This window comes from Neodiprion fabricii, chromosome 2, assembly GCF_021155785.1.
Source record: "Neodiprion fabricii isolate iyNeoFabr1 chromosome 2, iyNeoFabr1.1, whole genome shotgun sequence".
Classification (NCBI taxonomy): Eukaryota; Metazoa; Arthropoda; class Insecta; order Hymenoptera; family Diprionidae; genus Neodiprion; species Neodiprion fabricii.
The window spans coordinates 36429185-36445899 of NC_060240.1; the positions used below are offsets into that span (position 1 = coordinate 36429185).

The window sequence follows — 16715 nt, forward strand, 5'->3', positions numbered from 1 at the left end:
ATGTCACCGTTTGCGTATACATCGTATATAGCTAATACACATAATTCATTTCAATGCAATCGATACCTCTGTGTATTTATCTCCGACGCGTCGTTTGATTGAATGAAATTGTATAATTACAATATTCAGCCGGAATGAACGAAACTGTAATTTTTTGAAAATATTGTTTCATAAATTAAAATATACACTGCACTTGCAACGACGATGCAGCATAATCTCAAAGCACATGCCTTGGAGTTACGATTAAAAAAAGAAAATCGGAAGAATGAAGAATTATCAGCAACTGCTCGTCGATAGACGGACGACAATGTTTGGGAGGTAATGAGTACAAAAACAAAACTCAATTTCGTAGGAATGGGAAAAGTTTTGAACAACCAAAAAACAATGATTGAGCAGGTCGGATTAACGAATTCGAAGTGAAAATCTGAAATTTTTATACGACATGTAAATATCATGTGCATACATATGTATGTACATCGTTAGGGGAAGTTTTTCTTTCAACTCTAATGACTCGATAAGAAAAAAATATAACAAGGTGTACCGAATACCTATACATACATGTTCATTTGAACATACATATTTAAAGTAGATCGGTTTAACTGTAGCAGTCTCAACAAGTTCCAAGCGTATGTAAATGGGAAAGTTGGTGTATATGTACATAAATGTATGGTTGCATACGTTTACTCTTCGGCTTACATATGTAGAAAGTATAAGTCTAGTCCAGATTCGGGGTAGATATATGCACGTTATATACAAGGATTGGCAAGAAAGCACGCATAATTAGGTCGAGAGGCTTTCAAGAGAGAGAGAGAGAGAGAAAGAGAAGAATGACGAAATTACGGTAGCACGAAGTGACAAGAATTATACAGAAGGAGGGGTTAACGTATGGATATAATTGAAAATAAAAATAAAATTCTGGAAACAATAGTTTTTCGTTGCCAGAGCTTCGAAGAACGAATGTTAATACAATAGAGTTTGAAAACATCCATTACGATGATAAGATCCCGCAACATTTTTTTTTTTTCAACTATTTATTATCGGCGAACAAAAAGTAGAGAAAAAAAAAAAAACTACACTTTGTTAACAACTTGAATTACGTTAGGTAAAATTTTAAAACGAGAATCGAGTATAATCGAAAGGTAATTTCTTCAATCGCAAATTGCGAGGAATAAAAAATTATTCGGCACCGAAGGAAACGGGATTCCGGCCGTACGTCAAGTTCCCCGACCATCGGTCAAAACCGATCCCGTTTTTCGCGTATAATACTCCGTAATACGCACGGTGTAAATTACGTGTAAATTATATGATTGTAGGCACGTGCAAGGATTTAATGATATTTCAAGTTATAAAGCTAATTCTCATCGCGCAAACGCAAATTCATCATCAAGCGTTACGCCTACGCCGGTATAAATCCGGTACGATCGGATGGATCCACGTGGTTGCAGATTGGTCTAGGGTTACGCTAGGTCACGAACATACCTACATCGGGTAGGTATCTCTGTGTGCGTATACACCCTTTGCCAAATTACCTCCGTCCGTTCGCTCGACGTGCGATTGAAGCAGAGTGGTGGAGGAGAAAGAGGGGGAGAAGAGAGACCTGAACTAGGCGCCAAGTTTATACATGTTTCCTGATTTCTCGACGAGGAGCAAAATTTTACGACGACGATTTACAACGGACGTATTACATGTATGTATATATAAAAAGTGAAGCGTACTTTTTTTTCAATGTGAAATTTGTCCAAATTTTCGAACATTACAACAACGGTTATGGACTTTAATTTTATTTTATTTTTTTTTTTTAACTTTTTTTTCGCCCTCGTAAATTAAAATCATTACTACCATTGTCGTGATCATTATTATTTTACAACCGGGCTTAATTTGCGAAAGGGAATGAAGAACGATAGGGCAAAAACAAAAGGTTCGACTGCTAGGCTGGAATTGCATTTATATATATATATGTATAAATAGGACACGCCATCGCATCGCATCACATCCACCGGTTGGCTAATGACTCTGATAATTTCTCAGGGATTCCTGACGTCGTTAACCAAAGAGCATGCATATTGTCTCCTGGCTCCTAATGAACTTCTCTCTAGAGCGACTCGACGTCGACGGCATCTGACAACGCCATGTATACGTAGGATAGTTCCGCGAGATAAGTTACGCCTCTTGTGTTAGAATTATAGGTATGTACAATGCTCGTGTGTACCTGTATACTGGGGTGGTTTTTTTTTCAACTCTTCTTCTTTTTTCTTCTCACGTACCCTTCGAGAATTTATTTTTTAGCCTCAAACGAAGGCTCGCGAAATCGGAACTCGGTGATAAAATTCTAAAAGGTGCCTCGAATGGTTTGAATTTTTCAAACACTATAAACGAAATATCTCGAAAACTATACAAGTTGGGAAGCTGTTTTTCGTTTCATTTTATAAATAATCAAAATTTCTCTAAAAAAAAAAAAAAAAAATCCGAGACTACTGTACACTTAAATGTTAATCTTGTATTCGATACGAACGTTCAAAGTTGATTGCATTGATTAAACGAATGAAGATGCTTATGCAAGTTCGTTTCAAATACAACATTAACATTTAGGTGTACAGCAGTCTTAAAATTTTTTTTTATAGGAAATTTGTTTATCTACAAAATGAAATTAAAAACAGCTTCTCAATTTGTGTAGTTTTCGAGATATTTCAGTTAGAGTGTTTGAAAAATACAAACCGGGTGAGTTACCTTTTAGAATTTTGCTACCAAGTCCCGTTTTCACGAGGCTTCGTTTAAGGCTAAAAGCTAACTTTTCGAAGGGTGCGTGAGAAGAAAAAGGTTATAAAGAAAACCATGACCCTGCTGTGTAGACACACGCTGCTGTATATTCGTAGTATTCGTATCGAAAATTCGTCTTCCGCCTTTCGTTCTTCAATTTCTTTTCATTAAAATTGTATAATAACCACGCTTGTTGACTGTAAAGATGTTTTTCATCCCTCTCCCTCTCCATCAAGCATTCGCTACCAGTTACCGCATAATTATATAATATATATATATGTATATAGTATACTTTACGCCAACAGTTACACAATATATTCCAGGACGGATCGATTATTCCTGAATCATGGGCCATGAATATACGGGGTGTCATGACGTGACGTAAGCATATTACGGAGTACATCACCCTAAAATATAACCTTCTCTGGGAGATTGATCCGACTTCTATACAATAGAGAGACTGACTAGAATTTTACCGAATTTCATAGAAATTTGTGGGCATTTTTTATTCCCTCTTCAATCTTTTCACTTCACCATACACAGTGTGTACCCTCTTTTGTTTTAATCATCGCCTAATTCATTACGGTTATGATTATATTACTACACGTTTTAGTTCTTTCCTTTCCTCTCTATCGGTTGGTTTTTTTTTAATTATTTTGCTCGTTCTTATCTTACCAAGAACAGATTACCTTTGCATGACGTATAATAATCGTGCAAATGCGTACATAGCGTGCGACGTAATTTCCCTTGTCCCATTTTCAGTGGCATCGTATATAAATATGTAATATTCCGTGGATGAAATCACAATTTTCTCATCGGAAAAATTTTTGCACGTATACTTCGAAATAAAAGAAAATAAATCTTCGTCACAAAGCTGATATATATTGTGTTTTAAGTGATTTAGATGCAGCCAAATTTTTTCGGTTCAAATTCTTTTCTCAAATATAAAATTCGATTTCAATACCGTAACACTGTATAACATATATACATATACATGTATAATAAATATAAGTGAAAAACAGTATATGCGTATCATAAAATTTGTCGACATCCGCAACAAATGTGATAAACTTGGACTTGAGAAATTGAAATCTCAATGTAGAGATTTTGGAATGGTGGAATTTCAGCCATAAATAATCCATACACAGGGTGACGAGTGAAAAAGAGCTTTTTTTACTATCGTCGCTTGCCTTTGAAACGCAAATGCGTTATATTCATACGATATTCATACACATGTATGTATGTATTATATGTATACGGGCATAGAGACATGGTGCCATGGGCTTGCTTTCTATATAGATGGATAAAAAAAGAGGCGCGTGCAGTGATGACTTAAGCATGACATTGAAAAAGTTTGAAAGCCGTGTACGAAGCTAAGTAAAAAAGCTAAAACATGATTCAACACGGTATAAATTTGTTTTTCAACTTAACATACGAACAAGCTACACACGTACACGCGTTTTCATCATTGTTGCTATCATTTGGATGCAATAATAATTGATGAGAAAATTTGCGATTAGAAATGAAGGGTTCCAAACGGTTGTAAATATGTGGTAAATAAGAGAGAAGAAAAAACAAACAAATAACGAGCAAAGAAACACAAGTTGCGTAGTTTTTCTCCGGACCAGCGATACATATTACATGTACAACTTTCATGCAGGGACGATTCAGGAGAGGTTCGTTCGCCCGGATATATACGAGGCAAAATTGCACCCTGTTTTGTCCGCAGTTGCCGCACGGGGTTTCAGGCTATATTTAACGAATGAAGTATCATACCCAACTCGTTTTACGTGATAACGGTCGGTTAAACCGATAATAGATACTATGATACAGGCAGAGAGGGAGGGAGGGACCTCGCGGAGTAGAAAGTTCCACAACTGCCATAGTAGTACTAAAATAAACGTAATTATCGGACGATTTGTTGCCACAGATCTTACAAATCCCTACGTTTAGTGTTGTACAGAGATAAAGAAAACTCGTGGAAACGTCTGTGCGTGCATTACGTGTGGACTGAACGATTCTGAAGAATGCAATCATCTTTATACAGAAAACAATATTGGAAGATGGAATAAATTTTTGCAATTTAATGTCAATAGAGAACCATGTACCTATAGAATATTCGTATTAACTACGAATATAAAATCAATCGTTAGCAACATGAAAATTAATGAAAGAAAAATGGAAAAAAATAAATACTTATATTCGGGAACTTTTCATCGATAACGGCGGTATGCGGCAAATTTTTCGGCGAACGGAATAAAAATCGCGAAAAATTAATCGCGAGATAAAAATTTACGATAAAAATCGGATGAATCCTTCCTTTTTCTCTCCGCTCTTCAATTCAAGTATACCTGTACGTTCCTGGTGCAATGTTTTGCGGCTGCACAGCGTATTAAACGCGAAGGAACACACACGATATATGCGGTGCTAAAAGGTGTGATATATATATATATACCTACATATAGTAATTTAACCGGCTCGAGAAGCTTTTAGAAAATTTCTTTTTCACCCGGAAGTTTTCCTTTGATCGCTTTTCACTCCGAAACCAACCGCTTACAGCGGTTGAAGGTGAGGGGGAAAAGACTGGCTGATTCCGGGAGTTTTAACTACCGTGTAACACATAGTTGGAAGGAAGGAGGAAGAAAAGGACGACCATGATGCCGTTGCAAGCCGGCTCGAGGATCACAGGACCGGGGGGATGTTTTCGGAGTGGCAAAGTGCCAGGACCTCGAGTCGAATGCACCGGTTTTTTACTTTTTTTTTTTTTGATTTTCTTTTATCGCGCGCTTTGATTTAAATTATTCGAACTTTCTACCATCATACTTACTAGTTATTTCTGCGCGGTTTTATCGTCTCATTGAACCGACCGCTAAAATATGTCTTTTTTTTTTTTTTTTGTATTTTCGTAATTTGTTTTTTCTAATGAATTTTCAAGGATAAGATTAGCTGGTTACATGTTGAATCAAAAGAAAATTATATAGCTGTTTATGTAGAGAGAAAATTACGATCAAATGGTCCGTCTGGTAAAATTGAACGCATTCACGGCCGTATATTAAAAATGAAATGTCGCGGTTTTCAATCAAAAATGTATTACGTCAACTTTTCCACGACTTAAGGAGCAATATCTGTTTGCCAGGATAATTCCAGGATTTAACGATATTTAAGGATATTTAAGGAGCGGTACAGACCCTGTACAAATTGTCTATTTTCTACGGACTAAGACGGTTGAATGATCTGTTTGTTTTCCTTAACGTACGAATCAATTATGACGTATTCTGAACACGCGTTCATCCTACAATTCCCGGCGATAATTATATTTACGTAGATTGGACCGAAGATAAGAAAAAGTTGACGGATAATCGAGCGAACATGAATACTATCGAGTATAACACGATATTTTTTTAAGAGACACGTCCATTAAACGGCTATTATATGTGAGTAAAATATAATACGTCCAACTATCGTTATGAATCATGATGCTTAATTGCTGACCTTGCGACAATAAAAGCTCTTATCATATGCCGACTGTCGGCTCAGATATATACAAGGTTCTATACTTTATACCGAGCACAGCGATCTAAACCAGATACGTAATTATAGAAGAAAATAAATCGTAACGACACCTGCTGATACCTATACCACCCTATAATTATTGCTACATATAAGTGTATAATAACGCTAAAATTAAACCTAACTTTCTTTCCATACTGGAAGAAAGCTTTTGCGTAAAATCGGCAGATATTTCACGCGTGGCTTGGAAAACTATTTTTTTTTCGAGTGTTGTGGTTCAGAACTTTCTTGTGTTTACTTTTACTTTCGCTTGAATCGTGTTCAGGAGGAAAAAGCATACGGCAAATAAAAGAATAAAATTAGACCAACTAGAACACGAGAGTTATTTGTCAACAACCTTTAATACGTTTACTAATTTATCGTAATTCAATTATTATCCACGTATACATAAACTTTTCGATATATCGCGTAGATACGGGATAACATTTCTCAAGTCTTGCTACGATTTTTTTTTAACACTGCGAGTAAGTAAATGCGCCGGATTATCCGACCGCCGGTTGTAGATTTGCAATCTGTGATAATAAACTGATAAAAAAAAAAATATCCCTCGATTACGTGCAATCAGAGGTTAAAAATTACGTAAAGATATATAGTATAAGTGTGCGACAAGAGTGTGTAACAGTCATTGTACCTATGATATAGAAATATTCTTTCTCATCATTGCGATAAGAGTTTTGAAGATAGGTAAGTACATTTATTACGGCATTGTCAACTCGACGAAAAGGCGAATCGTGGATCGGCGTTCATTCATCACATATATACATATGGGGCATTCTGTGACATCTCGATTAAGATTCTACGTCGATTTCAGTAGCGTAGAAGATGGAGATGACACGACTTCAAAAGATAGGTAAGAGAAATGACAAAAAATTATCATTGTCAAAATTATATTATTATTATTAATAATGCACAATTTTGTGTTCAATCTTATATCAAAAATGCAATCGAATAATAGCAATTTTTTATTATTCTCATTTATCTTTTGAAGTTATGAAACTTCCAACTTCTAATAGGTGTCTAAATCGGGAGTTTTCGTTACAACTTTTTAAATCATAATTGAGATACTCTGGGTCGAAAAATTCTGAAAAAAATTGCGATCGCGTTTTTCGTCGTGTATTTAGACACAAAAAAGTCACAAAGCCAATCTGAGACATCGACGTAGAATCTTGATCGAGATGTCACGGAAAGCTTCATGTATATAATCGTATACTTTCGATTCGTCGATTTCTCTTCCATTCCTCTTTAATGCGAATTTTTCAAACTCACCTCCGCGAAGAATTCCGTCATGAAATCATCCTGCCCTCCCACGTTGACGGACACCTCGTCCGCCACGTCGTCATCGTCCGACTGAGCCTGTGAAAAAAGTAAAAATTTTCAATTATCGTCATAACGTACACGTGCATTTTAAATAGGTAAAAACTGTCACTTCAACGTCTCTGCGGAGAAAATTTTTCAAGGTATTGCGAAGAAGAGGAAGCTCGATTCGCTCACGCAACAACCAGCCGAGTAAACGGTGATAAGAATTCTCAACCGATAATCAGTTTCCGGTCAAGTCAAGAACTGATTTCACATTTTTCGTACGGAAAAGGATACGAGAATCATACTCGGAAAACCCTGCCAAACGAATGGTTAATATTTCTAACCCAATGCGCACGAATAATACGATAAAATGATATCCCGGAGCTATTATCGTTTCAGTGATAAAACTGATAAGTTTACTGTGTATTTGTGACGCCGTCGGGTATGTGGAACAGCTTTTGAAGGACGGAAGAATGTGCCGACGGCCTTCTCGGAGGATTTGACATTCGAGTTAGCACAGGGTTGTTTTTCTTCGTGACTCTTTCTCTCGATGCGTAATCAAAGTACACACGTTGTTTCTTCGCTGCAATACCGTGCGAATCACCGATATAAATGACGCAAAGTTTTTCATCTACTGATCTAGCGTTGTTGTTTTGTAATTTTTACAGATATTCAACAAATCGGAGGGGTGAAAAAATATCTGGACACTAGGTATTGTACTCGGAATAACGGAACGATTGAGTAATCAACGGTACTGTGTACAAATGTGAGATAACACAGCTCTGCGTACAGATATTGTACGCGCACTGTGTCAATACGACGAAAACCGTTCGTACTTTCGTAGTAAACGATATTTACGAACATTTTCCTGCCAATTGATTGGATTCGGCGAATTAGCCGGAAATTGCTACAATCAAAAGAATACAAAAAAAAAAAGAGAAGAGACGAATCTGATTCGAGATCTGATTAGAGCCGACTCGATATGGAGAGAACTAAGCGTCGTTTCCTAATACGGTTTGACAGTGGGAGGAAGAGAATAAAAAACGGAAGAAGGAAAATATCTTTTGTTACGAGATTGACAGGTAATGAAAGCGACAAAGGGGTGGGGCATAGGCAGATAAGATGACAGCTCACTGGCTGCATCATAGAGATATATGGAGATATATAGATATATACATAGAGAGAGAGAGAGAGAAACAGAGAAGTCAGTCAGCAGCTGAAATAGGCCGATGACGCGGACCATAGACACCTGTCACCTAAGGATACCGGCGAAGCGGTTGCCAGGACGTAGGTGATAAGTGTCCTGGAGCGATTTTTGCACGTTTAAAACGACGTTAACCTGTCGGGCTCAATTCGACGCATTGTTTTTCATCCGGCAACCGCACTATCGGGGTGGGTCGAGCCGTGACAAGCGTATCTCGACTGGCATCGTATATTCGTACGTAATGTAACACGTTACGAGGTTGTGAACGGTTGTCTAGCGGCTCGGCAGCAGGAGCGAGGTGCGTGTAATTGTGTATAAACTCACCGCGACGAGGGCCGCTAATCTATCCTTGGTCATGTTTTATCACGTGTCGCGAGTCACTGGGCGTAGAGCAAAATCCACCTAGTAAATAATCCCATTCACGATTTTATCCATGTAAGAGGAGGATGCACAGCCACTAAAAACTAAGGAAACGGACACACTAACCGCGAGACACGATCATAAAATCGATACGTCTCGCGATTCGCCTGCTTCTGCAGTGCCGTCGCCGATTAGTGCGCATGCGCAGCTGACGTCAAAACGGCGCACGCCAGATGTCGCTTCGCCGATTTATTTCTCATCAGCACAACCGTACCGTTTTTTATTTTGCAAACACACCCTGTTAATAATAGTTTTCTTATTTTTTCGCTTCTAACCGCACCACTTTCATTCACAATCTATCGACCCTCGCGTCCGACGAATGACGAGGTCCTCCACCGCCGTTCGCCTACCCTGAGGAACGCCATTGTGAACCATAACGACTGTGCGAGACGGTGAGTTTTATCGCCCATTTTCACGTACATCGTATTATACCGGGAAATTCCCTTGCCGCTCTGAAATATTCGACATTTTTCACCAACGGAGCACGGATATATTTCGAAAAACGTTGAACTCGAGTCGGTTACCGCTTCTCGGCGATACCGGTATTTTAACATCAATTTTCCTTGATACAACCGAGCGGCGCCATTTCTACGCTTAACGAGATCATTTCTCGACCGTTTAATGCCGGCGTGGAACGCACGCGGCGGAAACCGAACCGACCGGCATCTCTGTGTCGCGATAAACTCCGAAAGTTCAGGCGGGCGTTTGGCTTTCGGTTAGGCATCATCGCGATCCTCGATCCGTCTTCATAGTCAGCGTCACTGTCTGTACCGATGATACATATATAGAGGTTGGATTAACAAGTCACGTTTCTCGCGCGTGATTGTCCCACGTAGACGAATATTTCGTTATAGTTATTTCTCGCCACGCGGATCTTAGCTTCCGCCCTGTATTTTACCTCCTTTAATTCTTGGATAATATTGTTCACAGTGAGGCAGGAACGTTGGAACAATATCAGCCAAGATGACTCAGGAACCCGATATGCCCACCTTCAAGTGCGTCCTCGTCGGCGACGGAGGTACGGGCAAAACGACCTTCGTCAAGAGGCACTTGACGGGTGAATTTGAGAAGAAGTACGTTGCGACACTGGGCGTCGAAGTCCATCCCTTGATATTTCACACGAATAGAGGGCCGATCAGATTCAACGTTTGGGACACTGCTGGGCAGGAGAAATTCGGAGGTCTTCGAGACGGTTACTATATCCAGGGACAATGCGCCGTTATCATGTTTGACGTAACGTCCCGTGTCACCTATAAAAATGTACCAAACTGGCACAGAGATTTAGTCAGAGTCTGCGAAAACATTCCTATCGTACTATGTGGCAACAAGGTTGACATCAAGGACAGAAAAGTCAAAGCCAAGAGCATCGTATTTCACAGGAAGAAGAATCTTCAGGTATGTTGTTCTTTCTGTTGATGCAAATTTTTGCAGACTCCCTACCTCGATCTCATAGCTGCTTCTGTTGTGTTCGAACATCTGTGCAAACTGTTTAAAATAATTTTGATACTTGAAATGTAGAAAAATGCAATTTGTTGATATTTTGCATTTGATTTTAACAGTATTATGACATCAGTGCGAAGAGTAATTACAACTTTGAGAAACCGTTCTTGTGGCTGGCTCGCAAACTGATCGGAGATCCTAACTTGGAGTTCGTGGCTATGCCGGCTCTCCTGCCACCTGAAGTCACAATGGACCCACAATGGCAGCAACAAATTGAAAAGGATCTCAAAGAAGCTCAGGAGACAGCGCTCCCGGAAGACGATGAGGACCTTTAGTTTCATTACCATCAATCAATGCTGAAGGCCTTACTGCGAGGTCTTGGCGAGCGCCTTACTGCACGTCATGTGCTCGCCCTTAAATGTTTAATGCGAATAAAATAATTATATAAATATCGGTCGAAGGAACTTTCCTTTTATGAAAATTCCTTTATCATTTTTCTTTGTAATTCATATCGCATTACTTGAGTATCCAACTAAATAGAAATTTTTTTTTTTAAGTATTCTGATAACATTGTAGTTATTCGATTATGAAATTAGCGCGTTTTAAAGTTGGATATTTTTGTGATTATTCACTTTAAAATTTTTTATTGTGAATAATGCATCGACTGCATAATTTTTAACGTCTACTTTTTTCTGCAATCATTTTTTTTCTTGTATGCTGGTTACAATTGTTGTATTTGTGGATACTAAAATACATTTAACTTATTTAATAATCAATCGTTTTGCTTTATTTTCAAAATTAGAACCGTATACTGAAACATGTGTTAAATTCTTGACTTATTTTTAATGACAAGGATTAATTATAACATGAATCGTAATATACACGAAAGATACTTTTGCAAAGAAAACGTCCTTCGATTGCATAAGAATGCGTGTTAGCTCACTGTGAACTAAACTGAATTTAAAATTACAAGAAGAATGGTTCAAAAAAAAAAGTAACAATGGTATTTATTGGGAGTAACCGGCTACTTTAGGGATTGTCTGTTGTCTGCGAGTGTGTGCTTGAAAGGGTAGATTATTAATAAATAATTACTAAACTATGTAATATCGTTCCATGAATTGTACTCGTATGGACAGAGTATGTTTGCGTCTTTCCACGTTCTTGAGGACTGTTTACTATTTTTATAAGCGAAAGTGTATGTATGCTTTGTTCGGCTTGAATTTAAATTGTAACAAAAATTACCTACAGTTCTTTTTTCTTGTGTACTCGAACCAGTTAATTTATTCTATTCGTTTTTTATTTTTATTTTCTTTGATTAACGTAAATAGAAAATTTGTGTGACAGACTTCTTTTCACAAACTGTGTGGAAAATTTCGATTACTTCTTTTTGTAACAATGTTAACATCACCTCAAACATTACATTATGTAGTAGTATTGAATTTTTGAACGTTGTAATTTCGAACAATTCTTCCTTTCGTTATCAATCAATAGAGAAGGATTTGTGCGAAGAGAAAATTACACCGCTAATACATGTGAAATAAATAAATCAACAATGAAACTGATTCTTCTGCGTTTTTCATTTTCATTTACCATTTATTGTTATTTCAGTATTTAGATGTTGCTTGCTGTGGTTGAATGAAAAATTCGCTGAGGAAAACCGATCCGAACATTTTCTTCTCAATTTTATTGACGATAATATCTACAGGTACTACTTACACTAGCGGTATGATAATTAAAATGGTTTTACTTACAAGAAAATGTAAAAAAAAAAAAAACGGCTGGACATCTGGAGCTTCAAAGTAACAACATTCGGTTCATGTTTCATGGTATAATTGGAGTCATGCTTTACCATTCTTCCAAAGTTCAATGGTACGAATGTCACTCTCGAGAATCACATTTTTTTGTAATATCAGTTATACGCGCTGACAGAACACGAAACCTTAAAGTGAAATGCATGTAAAACGTATAACTAGAAGGCATATTAATGTCGTTATTTGATGTATTGTTTAATTTTGCTTTAAAAAATCGTGATCGAACTTTTGAGAGAAATCAATTAGCTAAAGATGCTCTTCTGTTACATTATTACTGAGTGTTGGGTAATCGTTATACTGATCATTAACAACACCAACAGACTATAATGGAAACGGGCAGATGGGTCAATATCTCCTTTACCTTTAGGATTGCCTTCTAGCTTTAAAGTGATAACAATGTGAATGTGTGTTCGGTATTACTGCTAAATTAATTCGCTTTCGCTAATTTCTTCTCACGGGCCTTCTTTCCTTCAGTAAGTGCCAACCTTTCAGTTTCATTCAGAGGTGGCAATATTTTTGTAATGACACCTGTTCCCAGAGTTACAATTCCATCTCGTATCGTAAACCGTTGACCTTGTTCGCATACCATTGGCTTAAATAGTTTCAGTAGAAGCCTGTGGATGATAAAAATAATAAATATATGGGAAAAAGATGGAAAAATAAATGAAAAGTTTTTAACCAAAGTGGCATGTACCGAAACGTGTGAAATCTTACTTTGTGTCCTCTCCTGGCATGACCATATCCTTCTCAAGGATTTGCACTTGGGTAGCACAATCCCACGTTTTTGAAAACATTTGTAATTGCATGAAGTTGAGAACTGGCTTAGCCCTGCCCCCTTCTTCCTTGCTGAGAACGTAAATTTGAGCCTCGACCTGATCCTGTGCTTTGACGGTTCCAGGTTTTGCAAGTATCATGCCTCTTCTAACATCATCCCTCTTAACACCTCGGATAAGAGCTCCAAGCTGATCTCCCGCCTGAGCCTCTTCCAATATTTGCCGGAACATTTCTACTCCTGTTACCACAGTTTTAAGAACTTTACCATAACCAACCAACTCACACTCATTTCCCTTCTTCAGGACTCCACGCTCCAATCGACCTGTTACAACAGTCCCTCGGCCCGGTATGGAATAGGTTTGTTCGACTGGAAGTAGGAATGGCTTATCCAGGTCGCGAACAGGAGTAGGAATGTACCTGTCTACTTCCTCGAGGAGCTTTGTAATTGATTCAGACCCAATTTCAGGTTTTTTTCCTTCAAGAGCACAGAGTGCGCTTCCCTTTATGATCGGCGCATTTTCTCCGTCATATCCCATCTCTGTCATGAGTTCGCGAATTTCCATCTCCACCAACTCAACCATTTCCTCATCAGCTGCGTCAACCTTTGATAAGTAAGAACATTGTTGAATATTTGAAGAGAAAAAAGGATTCCTTCGAATTTTACAGAACAAAGCTGTTTAGCGAGGAATTCCGATGAAGTTTTATATTATGATTCTAAGTGTTTTTAGAACAACTTTCATTATGTTAGTTTGATACCACTACATTTCAAACATTGTCAATGCTATATTTTAGCAAACAGATATGTAATGAAATTTTTTTGAACTTCTCTGAATGAGGAATGTAAACCCTACCTTGTTGATAAAAATGACAATGTAGTTGATGCCGATTTGTTTAGCGAGAAGCAAGTGTTCCCTTGTTTGGGGCATGGCACCATCGGTGGCAGCGACGACGAGAATGGCACCGTCCATCTGAGAGGTTCCAGTGATCATATTTTTTATGTAATCAGCGTGTCCAGGGCAGTCCGTGTGTGAATAATGACGATTCTCAGTTTGGTACTCAATGTGGGCTACATTAATAGTAATTCCACGTGCCTTTTCCTCCGGCGCATTGTCGATCTCATTGTACGCCTTTGCGGTGGCCATTTCCTTCTCAGCGAGTACTGTGGAAAATAAATATTACAAGTGATTCATATTTCAGGGTCATTCGGTTCAAAAAACACACATGTGCTAGGTAGACTGCAACCATTTTTGGAATACATCAAGTTCCCTAACTTTACACAAACTTTGTTACAACTAACTAATTATTAGACTACTTCGATTGCAAGTGATAATTTACGACGTTCAAATTCGTCAATCAAAAACGCATCTTCCGACCTTTGGTGATGGCTGCGGTGAGTGTGGTTTTGCCATGATCAACGTGGCCAATGGTTCCAACATTGCAATGCGGCTTGTCCCTGAGAAATACTTTTTTCTCGGCATAAAATCTCTGGGCTGTTACTGTGGGTAATAAAAGTCTTGCACAGAGCCGGCCATGTCGCTATTAGAAGGTAAGAATGAAACGAGTTTTCAGTAATCACAGCCAGTAATTAAATTCGAACTAAGCAGAGCAGAACAGTCAAAATTACACTTACGTATTTGGTCAGTTGATGGTTCCCGATAATTTGTTTCACCGTCTGCCGGAGAACTGTAACACAAGAAAAATAGCTGTTCGTACTAATTGATAACTAGAGGGTCATCTTTGTACGTCAGAAGCGAGTATCAGGCACAGAAATGGCCATAACCTCTGAAGAATTGGCCGTCTGACGAAATGACGGTTTGACGAGGTTAAGTTTCGTGACACTCGGCGCTCAGGCTCATCAGCAGCAGCCAGCTAATTACTTTCATCAGCTGTCAACGATGTTTAACAACATTTCGAAATTTGCAACTTACCTGGACTGAAAATTGCTCTAGCAGAAACCAACGCCATGATTTTCTAACCAAGAAACTTTGATTTCCAATAAGACCGGTAGAACTGCCGACTCGCGGAGGGAGAGGTTGTTACGTAAATATACCTCCCACCAATTTCCGCTGAAATCGCTCTGATTGAAAAAATAAATTTGCAGAAAATAGTGAAATTTAGCAGAATAAATCGAATTCCAAACCGATAATGGCTAGTACTTTTATATTTTGCGATTTGTTTGATTTTGGTAATCACGGCAATAGCGTAAACTGCTCTTCCCTATAGTTCTGAAGTTGATTAATTAAGCGTAGCCGTACAGGCAGTTTTTTGTAATTTTCGCAATATTTAAATGAAAACTAAAGAATGATTCCATTTACTTTACAATCATGTCACATGTAATTTTTCAAAAAATGTTCAACATGACTTGTCTTAACCAAAGTATTATTTATTTCTAATGAATGCGAATTGCGAGGTATAGTATTCAGTGTCTTCAGTCAACGTGCGAGGCATGTACGATCAGAATGACGGCAACCAGTTATACATAAATGTAGCACCGCGTGCAACATCCAGGCGCCACTCGTTACTGTTACCTTGTCATCTCGGTGGGTAAGTGGGACTATAAAATTGTAGATTCTTTTTTTTTCATTTCATTAATGAATCTCAGAGACGTGAATAAAATCGACGGTTTTCCCTGATAATTTTACGACGGCTCATTGAAATTCAGGAATGTGCCCGTAACCTGGCTATTTATGAATATATCTATACTGATATTTGCAATTATAAACGGTTCTAGGAGTAATCGACCGATCCACCGAATTAAATTTTACGCATTCTCTACGTTCTCACCATTCAACGTTTGTCATCATCGCATTTTTTCCATTAATAGATAACAATATATTGTGATTTTTGAATCGTCGAAGATACGTAATTCGATTACATCGTAAAACTGAAATCATTCATAATCATACAAATTTTAACTTACTCGTTAAATGGTACGCGGAACATGGAAGCCAAGCAAATAATGGAGTTTGAACCAATAAAAATTGTTGTTGTATTACATCAATACCATGTATTTCACCTGAAATTTTCAAAGTCATACCGTCATACTGATACCATAATAAATCTTCAGGGTTCCGTGCATGCAGCTTTTTTCGAAGGATTGCGCATGACGCGTTTCAGTCTGGTTTCCTTCATTGAACGTTACCTATCTCCTTGTAGCACTGATTGTCGTGTTGGAGTTCAACAACACCGGATACGCCTGAAACGTCGTCGACGATGAGAGAGATCATTATAAATCTGCACAACACCACCAGCTCTATTATCAAATAATTGACGCTTGCGGTTCAAGTTGCCAAACTGCACCGTGTCAATTTTCGCGTCGCCCTTTCTGCACGATAAGTATCACACGTTGAAATATTAAAGTATCATTAGTAAGCTGTATTATGAATTATCGTTTAGAATAAAAATTCCCCAAATTACAAGCTTCATTAATAACGATAAAT

The 16715-nt window shown here is 38.0% G+C and overlaps 3 protein-coding genes across 11 annotated transcripts in view; 1 reads left to right on the forward strand and 2 right to left on the reverse strand.

Moving 5' to 3' along the window:
- The window catches only part of LOC124174907 (syntaxin-1A), an 86003-nt gene extending 76636 nt beyond the window's left edge, over nt 1–9367 (reverse strand). For 3 of the 7 annotated variants that reach the window (XR_006869027.1, XR_006869026.1, XM_046554543.1), the window contains exons 1-2: nt 9155–9365; nt 7594–7680 (exon numbers count right to left, since the gene is read on the reverse strand). Coding sequence is in view for 5 of the 7 variants with exons in the window: in XM_046554543.1 (XP_046410499.1) it covers nt 7594–7680; nt 9155–9187 (120 nt within the window). In the remaining 2 variants the exon portion in view is untranslated. Of the gene's footprint in view, nt 1–7593; nt 7681–9154 lie in introns of all 7 variants that reach the window. The other 4 variants (XM_046554545.1, XM_046554544.1, XM_046554546.1 and 1 more) reach the window with 2 other exon arrangements.
- Nucleotides 9368–9487: 120 nt separating this feature from the next.
- Nucleotides 9488–11722, forward strand: LOC124174910 (GTP-binding nuclear protein Ran). Of its 2 annotated transcripts, none has more exons than XM_046554548.1 (3): nt 9488–9642; nt 10181–10645; nt 10810–11722. In XM_046554548.1, the coding sequence occupies exons 2-3, from the start codon at nt 10214–10216 to the stop codon at nt 11023–11025; spliced, it is 648 nt and encodes a 215-aa protein (XP_046410504.1). In that variant the 5' UTR covers nt 9488–9642; nt 10181–10213; the 3' UTR covers nt 11026–11722. The 2 variants fall into 2 exon arrangements, with proteins under 2 accessions (XP_046410504.1, XP_046410505.1); XM_046554549.1 differs by lacking the exon at nt 9488–9642 and adding an exon at nt 9707–10040.
- LOC124174903 (elongation factor Tu, mitochondrial-like) lies at nt 11248–15326 on the reverse strand. 2 transcript variants are annotated; one of them, XR_006869024.1, is made up of 7 exons: nt 15204–15326; nt 14906–14958; nt 14649–14811; nt 14127–14434; nt 13216–13877; nt 12863–13115; nt 11248–12629 (listed from the first exon to the last, which is right to left on the reverse strand). XR_006869024.1 is itself a non-coding variant. In XM_046554537.1 (6 exons), exons 1-6 carry the CDS (start codon nt 15238–15240, stop codon nt 12929–12931), a joined length of 1410 nt encoding a protein of 469 aa, XP_046410493.1. In that variant the 5' UTR covers nt 15241–15326; the 3' UTR covers nt 11248–12928. The 2 variants fall into 2 exon arrangements, 1 of the variants encoding a protein (XP_046410493.1); XM_046554537.1 differs by having other exon boundaries at nt 11248–13115.
- Between the last annotated feature and the right edge of the window lie 1389 nt (nt 15327–16715).

Coding starts and splice junctions, on each gene's coding strand:
- LOC124174910 (XM_046554548.1), top strand. CDS start 10,214: ATGACTCAGGAACCCGATATGCCCACCTTCAAGTGCGTCCTCGTCGGC. Junction 10,646..10,809: donor ACAGGAAGAAGAATCTTCAG/GTATGTTGTTCT, acceptor TGATTTTAACAG/TATTATGACATCAGTGCGAA.
- LOC124174903 (XM_046554537.1), bottom strand. CDS start 15,240: ATGGCGTTGGTTTCTGCTAGAGCAATTTTCAGTCCAG. Junction 14,959..15,203: donor TAGAGCAATTTTCAGTCCAG/GTAAGTTGCAAA, acceptor CTTGTGTTACAG/TTCTCCGGCAGACGGTGAAA. Junction 13,116..13,215: donor ATGCCAGGAGAGGACACAAA/GTAAGATTTCAC, acceptor TATCATCCACAG/GCTTCTACTGAAACTATTTA.